Source organism: Pithys albifrons, chromosome 19, assembly GCF_047495875.1.
Source record: "Pithys albifrons albifrons isolate INPA30051 chromosome 19, PitAlb_v1, whole genome shotgun sequence".
In the NCBI taxonomy this organism is placed as follows: Eukaryota; Metazoa; Chordata; class Aves; order Passeriformes; family Thamnophilidae; genus Pithys; species Pithys albifrons.
Window position 1 is genome coordinate 731,248 of NC_092476.1, and position 8,443 is coordinate 739,690.

Here is an 8,443-nt window from a genome sequence, read left to right on the forward strand (position 1 = left end):
TGAAAAGATGCTGGTCCTGAAAGCTGTATTTATATTAGGAAGCAGATTTAGATATAAGACATGGGCTGCTAAGAGTGAGGCTGTGAGAGAGGATGGCTCTGGGAGACACGTGCTTCTCCAGATGTGCTACAGGCAGAAAGGACAGAGCACAGAGAACTCAAAGGCACCACCTCAGCAGTGGAGGGCTGTGGAAGAATGGCCCACCAGGCTCCAAAACCTGACTACTGAGAACTTCCAACAGTGTCACAGCTCTGAGAGCTGGGACACACTGATTCCAGCAGAGAAATCCCCACCTGACAAAGGGCTACGATGGTGCTTTGTGTTTGTGTATTTGTACCTTGCTATTTCAAAGTACTCTGACTTTAAATCTCCCTGGATAAATAAATCTCTTCAGTCTTATCATTCAGCTTCTCTCCAGTGTTAGTAAATGGTGGAACTGAAGAACTCAAGGTGAGTCCTGCTGCCATAGTCTGAGTGAATGCAAATACTGCACTAAAAGCCCTGTTTGGGAGCTCAGTGAACAGAGACCATGTCCTTCACTGGGAAATAAATCCAACTGACTCAGAGCAAACCCAACAACTCTGCATGTATCTCTTCTAGTCACACACAACTCTGTCAAAACTCAGAGGAAAACAAGCCTGTTGACCACAAGTTTATCTTTTTAAAACCAACACAGTTGGGTTCAAGCCAGGACACAAAACTGAAAACTTTTTGGCAGAGAGAAATTACCTCTTCTTTTTGAAAGGTCAAGAATAAACCTGCTCTGCTCCTGGACTACTGTGCTGTGATCAGCAACTATTTTAATTCAAGTGAGCAAAAATTTCACATTTCACATCCGTTTTTCTTAGTCCACCATCTGCTGCTACAGTTTCAAAACTCTAAACATGACATTAGACAAGAAGAAGAACTAAACAGACTTACCTATTACTGTGACATTTAGGACATCACTGGTTCTCATACCACTGGAGTGATTATTTCTAACATCACATTTGTATCCTCTTTTGTCATTTAGTCTAATATTTTCATCCAAGAATGTAGCATATGTGTCATTAATTACAATTTTCTTCACGTCATTTCCTTTGTAGAATGTGAAGGTTTTTGGTGGTGTCCCCAGCACTGAGTGACAGAATAACTGCAGAGGCTTCCCCAGCACCACCTCGGGCAAACCACCAGCCACAGAGAGAGCTGGCTTGGAGACTGGAGCTAAAAAGGGAATGAAAGGCAAGAGTTATTGAAAATGACACTGCATAAAGCCAGAAGACCAGATATTATTTTATAGAAAGCATTAAAATATACAATATTTAGCTGGTTTGCACACATAGTCGATGTTGGGAAGCTCTTCCTCGTAATGGAAACAAAGGGTCTTGAACAAATCAATAATGTAGATAATGTGACTGAATAAAATACCATCCAGGGAGAATGTGAAGGAAAACAAAGGGTGAGTGACAGAGCTGTGGGTCATCCAAACTCCAGAATGTTCTGGCCCAAGGGATAAGTCTCATGTTCCATGTATGACTGAGATGGCCCGTGCAGCACCTGATCAGGGCACTGTTCCAGCAGTACAGGAGTCACACCCCAGACTGGAGAACCACCTGCACCTGTTCCATGAGAGGAGGGGAACCAGAGTGCTTGGAACCAGCTGTTCTGGAACCAGAGTGCTTGGAACCAGCTGTTCTGGAACCAGATGACCTCTGGCTCTTCTGGTTCCCACCCACAGGGCCACAGGGAGGGATCCAAGGCAAGCACTGACAGAGTTTCAGACAAAACTGATGAGGGAAAGATTTGCAGAGCAGTTCTGGCTCCTGCAAATGGTAATGAATAAGTTTATCTGGCATCCAGCAGAACCAGGGGAGCAGCAGGAGGCCTTGCCAACTCCCCTCTCCCAGGGCCAGCCCTGGAAAAGCCTGACTTGGTTAGTTCACAATACACCAAATCCTCTGCAGCTAAAGAGGACAAGTACACCTCACAGAAACTGGTATTGCAAGAACTCACAGACACCCTGCTAGTTTCTGGACTGGAGGCTGACCTGTAAACAGATGTGCCTATTTATAAGCTCCTGGCTCAGATCCTCCCCCAGCCTGTTGGGTTCTAAGCCTCTGTATCGACTCACCATAAACATTTATCCTTACAGGTTTGCTCTCCTTGACTATTCCTTTCACTTCAGCCCTGCAGGTGTAGGATCCAGTGTCATTGACATCGACTCTCATCGTTAAGGACCTGGAGTTCCTCAGTGGGACGTCCCCAGTGGGACTTTTCCGTATGATGGAGAAGTTTGCTCTCCGAAAACCATTAATGCTGCAGGTCAAGGTGAGTTCTTTGTTTTCATCCAGCTTAGTCACAGGAGCAACCAGGGTGGGCTTGGGGAATAACTCTGCAAGATAAAAAGAGAAATAATTCATTCAACCTGAGCCTGAAAGAACAGGACTACTTACCTCAACATAAACAGAATGAAAGTTTATAACCTGGGAACAAAACAATCATGTTATTTTAATATTATTATATTTTCAGCACAAACAGAAACTTAGTAATCACTTACAAGCACTTTTCGTGTGTTATTTGAGGATATTATTTTAGTTGGGGAGTATTGGTAGGAAAAAATCAGAAAGTAAAATCTAAACAGTCTTTCACTTCAAGAAAATTTACACTCAGTTTGGAGGTTACACTTGGATCTTGAGTTCTACCAAATTTCAGTTTAAATATCAATACCTGGAGTAAAATCTAAGATGAACAGAGGTTTTACCTGACACAACAACATTCACTTTGGTGGTTTTAGAGGCTCTCCCTTGCTCCACCTTACACAGGTATTCACCACTGTCCTCTAGAGTAGCCACTGTGGAGTATTTCAGAACCCTCTTGTCCTGTACACTGTTCAGTATCGTTCTGTTTTTCTGGAGGATGATTTCCATGTCCTGCATTCGAACCACTGCAGTGGAGCATTGAAACTGTATTTGGTCTCCTTCTGTGACATTACTTGAGGGCATGGTGGTCAGAGTGGGCTTTATGAATGGTTCTGCAGGAGAATACACAAAAACACATAGATAAATACATGCACATATAAACACATGACCCAATTTTAACCACAGCAAGCAAAGCGTATCAAAAGAAAAGCCAAGCAACTTACCCCGGACCGTAACGAGTGTTCTGTTGCTGTTTACTGAGTCTTCCCATTCCAGTTTTACATTTCTCCTACCAAAGCAATCAAACTGTAAAATGTGATCTCCTTCTTCCACAGAAAATTCCAGTACAGAAAAATTCCTGTAAGGCTCAGGCACACACATTTCTTTAGGTTTTGAATTCGTCTTGATCTTTCGGAAACAGAAACGCAAAGGAGGTTCTTCTTCTGGCAGCTCACAACGTAATTTCACAACTTCACCCTCCAACACATCTCTCTTGTCAGCAGTCAGGATTGGCTTGGTCATTCCTGACACCAGAAAACAAGAAAAGAAAGAGACTTTTGCACAATCCTGAAATGGACTCTATCTCTGATGGTTGTGGTCATGATTTATGCCAATGAACAGATGCAAATGCTTTGCAAAAAATCAGCTTTTGAGGATGACCTGGTAACTACTTAATGCTGGACAAATTCTTTCCAGGTTGCTTTTCCAAGGGGGAAAATATCCCTTGCAGTGAAGAACACATGGCCAGAAGGAGTCTGCGTGAAGGTGGGCCCTGTTCTCATCAGAGATGAAAGAGCAGAACTGACACAACACTGTCTGCAACAGCAGCCCAGAGCTTGGGCAGGGTGAGCATCCCTGGGTAATTTCCAGCATTGCCAGGAATCCACCCACTCCCCATCGTGTTTATGGAGTGGGCACAAGCCTTCACAAACAATACTGTCTCTAGTGAAGAGAACAGAAGCTCAGGACATCAGGGAAGGGACACAGAGGGCACAGACTGTTCCTGCTGTCACCACTGCAGCCCTGGGCTGTGAGTCCATGTCTGGGTCTGAGCACGAGGGCTTAGCACTGAACTCCTGGGGAGCACTGAGGCCATGGGGGAAAACACTTTGCAAGACACACTATTTAGCACTATTATTACTTCCCTGCCTGTATTATTACAGGCACTCAGCAACAGGACAAGGGGGCCTGGGCTCAAGCTCTGCCAGGGGAAATTGAAGTTGGAGAGCAGAAAAAAATTCTTTGCAGAGAGAGTGCTCAGGGATTGGAATGGGCTGCCCAGAGAGGGGGTGGATTCCCCATCCCTGGAGGTTTTTAACCTGAGCTTGGTTGTGGCACTGAGTGCCATGATCTGGTAAAGGGACTGGAGTTGGCCCAAGGGTTGGACTTGATGATCTCAGAGGTCTTTTCCAACCCAGTTGATTCTGTGATTCTATGGATGTGGCACTGAGTGAGAATCCACCATGTCTTGATCCAACCCCACTGTGATGAGTGAGAATTCACCACGTCTTGATCCAACCCTACTGTGATGAGTGAGAATCCACCATGTCTTGATCCAACCCTACTGTGATGAGTGAGAATCCACCACGTCTTGATCCAACCCCACTGTGATGAGTGAGAATCCACCACGTCTTGATCCAACCCCACTGTGATCACCAGCCCAGGGCACTCTGTGCCCTGGGCTGGTGATCACAGTAGGGTTGGATCAAGGGTTGGACTTGCTGATCTTGGAGGTCTTTCCCAAGCCAATCCATTCTCTGATTCTTTGATTCCCCTTGGTTGTTCTCTCTTTGTGCCTGCTTGAAAGAACACTCACCTGTCACCCAGACATGGACGGGGTCGCTGGATCGTGTCTTTTTGTCTGCTCTCACAGTACATTCATAGTCTCCTGTGTCTGAGGATTTGGCCACAGGTATTTCATACCGTGCAGCTCCCCTGGCTGACACAGCTGAGAACACAACCCTGCGGTCCTTAAAAAGGGTGAAGTTGTACTCCAGCTGGAAATCAGCACTTTTGCTGATGTCAGCCTGGCAGGTGATGGCCAGGGGAGCTCCATTCCTCACTTTGGCAGATGGCTGAACCTTGATTTCAACTGTGTTGAAAGTAAAAACTTGAGGGAAAAAGAAAAGGGTTATATTTACTTTCCATTGTTCAACATAACACAGTTATCTCGAGTCGCTACATTTTAATCACAGAAATTAATTGCAAATTTTCCATTTTATTTGACAGGAATATTGCAATTTATATACAAAGTAATTGATATAGTTTATATACAAAAGTAACAAGCACATTGAGAAATAAAATTCATCATATTATATATATATTCTGTGTTTATATATAATAGATCTATAATAGATCTATAATAGATATATTCTGTGTTTATATATATAATATATATAATAGATATATAATATATATATTCTGTGTTTATATATAATAGATATAGTATATATATTCTGTGCTTATATGTAATATATATAACATATATATTCTGTGTTTATATATAATAGATATATAATATATATATTCTGTGCTTATATATAATATATATAGTATATATATTCTGTGTTTATAACCACAGCAGTGATAAATAATTTGTAGCATAAATGCTGTAACTGATAGAATCCTGGTATCATTAACATTTTTATTCACACACCTGGAGTTAAAACAAGTCTAGAGAAAGATTTATCAGTTCACTCATTTCCCCTTCCTTTAGAACTTTTGGGTTATGCCCATTTTGGTCAGGATTTGTGTAGAAATTTGCTCCTAGAACAGAAAAACTTTCCTGCACCTCCAGGAGTCCTTGCCCTGTACACTCACCAGCTATTTATAGTCACTCCTTGCTAGAGAGTCTCGGGCATAAAACCAGTGCAAAAATGGTCATTTTTTTTGCATGTGAATAAGCCACATGACAACAAGAGGCAAACCTTTGTCCCTGGTGATGGACAAAGGGGTGGATGTGCTGGGAGGCAGCGAGATAGAAGGTAAAAAGTAACTGCCTTCCTTTCAGAACAGAGCTCTGAACTCTGCTCAACTGACCAATTCTTTAGCAAGAGAGGAGTGCCCTTAACTTATGTTCTCTAGTTTTATCCTCCCTCCTTGCCCGTGGGCACCAGAGGGTCTTTTAAACACCAAAATGTTCTCTCCCACCTCTTTTATGTCTCAGAAAAGCAAATTACTCTAGGAAAGAGTTCAACACATCTCTCATTTAAACACTATCCCAAGAAACACCATTAAGTAATTCCTTTTTATGCCATATGGCCAAATTTCATCCTGAGCTATTGTTCAGCAAACCCAAATAAACTCTGTTACAAATGCACACCAACAACTGAGGACTTACTTAAATTAGTTATTTTAAATCTGTATGTGAAAAAAACCAAACCAAAAACTATCATTCCCTACCTTTATCCTGAGTGTAAAGTTGTGAACCTGGAAAAAAAAAGAGAAGTGTTATTTTCAAAGCTTTCAGACTGAGAGACAGCAACACGAAACTGTAAAAACCACCCCCAAAACCCCCAGACAAACCAGAAACACGTGGAACCCAGAGAGTCAGTTATCACACTCACACTGCAAGAAAATCACCAGGAGGGCAAGATACATCTCGTTCCTGAAGAGCAGCCACTTAACTCCAAAATAAACCAATATTCATTATCAGAGGTGATGCCTCCAGGTGCCACAACCACGTTATGGTCTTTTTTTCCGCTACTGTTTTATGCAAAGCGATCAAAATTTGCCATGAAAATGTGCAGGTTTTCCCAGATCCTCCACAGCAACTGCCTGGATCAAGTAATCGTTCCCATTACTGGGAACTGGAAATGGCAAACAATGAGAATCTCTCTGCTGCTCCCAGGCAGATTACTGCTCAGGAAGTGACTGGACTTTTCCTGAGGGCGCCACCAAATGCATTTGCTTTGTTTAATTTCTTAAGGTGTATCAAAAAAACAAGAAGTTCCAATGACATTTATCCTGCAGTTCCTGCCAATATGGGTATTTTTAAGTCACGATTAACCATTTAGGAGCACAAGTCACCTTTGCTACTGGACCTCAGCAGAGCCTTGAGCAGGTATTTCCCTTCATCCTGACATGGAGAACAGATGCACATAATTACTCATTTTCCCCCTTTACCTCCATTTCTAGGCCTCCAATCTTTGCTGTGGCTGAGGGTGCACCATAAATTCAAATTATCTCAGAAATCAGAGCTCCTGTTGTGTGAGACTAGAACACTGACAGGCAGATCTCTCATAGTGCCATCATACATCAGAATACGGATCTGCAGCAGATTTGATTTGATTTGATTTGATGCAGTTAGGACAGTGCAAAGCCTGCACAACCATAAAGCTTAAACCCCACAAGAAAAGAGCCAGCTGGAGTTTCAGTTCTCAGCAGAAAGCTGCAGCAGCACTGGCACAATCTGAAACAGTCAGCTGTTCAGGAGATTCCTTTCCCAGTCTACCAGCCCACTTTCAAGTCAGACTCAAGCCAGCCCTAACACTGACTCAGGCCACAGGCTTGACAAAGGGAGTGGAAATCATGCCCTTCAAAAAATGTTCCTTGAGTTGTGTGTCCCAGAACTCCCCAAGTAGTGATTTAGTTGTTCTTGAGAACTGAGTGCTCAGGTCTTAATCTCTTTCTCTCCTTTGTAGACAGAGTCAATGCTTTAATTCCAGCAACATTCTCCAGGCTTGTTAAAACCCTGTGTAAAACGACACTAAATACGTTCACAGAAGTCTATAAATGAGACAGAGATTTCTCATAAGCTTCACTTACATGAAATCCATTTTTTTTCTCCTAGGGTCAATGAAAACCATATTTTTCCCCCAAAATCAATATTTTAAAGCTATGAGTGTACTTCAGTGCTTGCCTTACACACACAAGCACAGCATTTCACAAAAGGAAGCAGAAGGAAAACACTGCTCAGTTTAACAATGCGTGGGTCAGGAACAAGCAGCTCTCTGGCTGTTTCACAGAATGGCACAATAGTCACAGCAATTAATGACCAAAGACTAAGACTAACTACCAGCAGTGTTTGTCCTGCTCAGTCCAGGCTGTTGGAAACACAGCCCCAACAAAGGGCTGCTGGTTTGGCCCCTTACCAACAATGGTCTCCAGGGACAGGTAAAGGAAAAGAGCAGCAGGACACGTGGCAGGTGGAGAACAAAGGTAGATCAACTTTTGCTATTGATAACAAAAAAATAGGAAGGAAGGAGATTTTCCCCTTCCCCCTTTCCCCAGAAAGGAATTCAGCACAATATAAAAAGCTCAGCAAACCCACACCTCTCTTTCCCACGGGGGGCACAGGGCAGCCTGAGCCCCAGCAAGGGCAGGGGGGAGCAGTGTGGGCCGAGGTCAGAGCCAGGCTGGGTCAGGCTCAGGTGGAATGCCCAGCCTTGGGGTGAACCAGCCCAGCACTGAAGTTTGGTGCTGCCAGAACCTGGGGCTGTTGTGAGGTGTCACTCCCAAGTGCAGGACATTCCAGAAGGTCTCACAGGCTGATTACACTGCCACATTCCTGACCAGCCTCCACAACGACATTGTCATGGAGAGGA

The 8,443-nt window shown here is 43.4% G+C and overlaps 1 protein-coding gene across 6 annotated transcripts in view; it reads right to left on the bottom strand.

Moving 5' to 3' along the window:
• PECAM1 (platelet and endothelial cell adhesion molecule 1) overlaps positions 1 to 6,781 on the bottom strand; it is a 30,163-nt gene extending 23,382 nt beyond the window's left edge. For 4 of the 6 annotated variants that reach the window (XM_071573965.1, XM_071573964.1, XM_071573963.1 and 1 more), the window contains exons 1-7: positions 6,464 to 6,780; positions 6,300 to 6,326; positions 4,714 to 5,007; positions 3,122 to 3,421; positions 2,741 to 3,010; positions 2,111 to 2,371; positions 922 to 1,203 (exon numbers count right to left, since the gene is read on the bottom strand). In XM_071573965.1, coding sequence (XP_071430066.1) covers positions 922 to 1,203; positions 2,111 to 2,371; positions 2,741 to 3,010; positions 3,122 to 3,421; positions 4,714 to 5,007; positions 6,300 to 6,326; positions 6,464 to 6,497 — 1,468 coding nt within the window. In that variant the 5' untranslated portion in view covers positions 6,498 to 6,780. Of the gene's footprint in view, positions 1 to 921; positions 1,204 to 2,110; positions 2,372 to 2,740; positions 3,011 to 3,121; positions 3,422 to 4,713; positions 5,008 to 6,299; positions 6,327 to 6,463 lie in introns of all 6 variants that reach the window. The other 2 variants (XM_071573962.1, XM_071573959.1) reach the window with 1 other exon arrangement.
• Between the last annotated feature and the right edge of the window lie 1,662 nt (positions 6,782 to 8,443).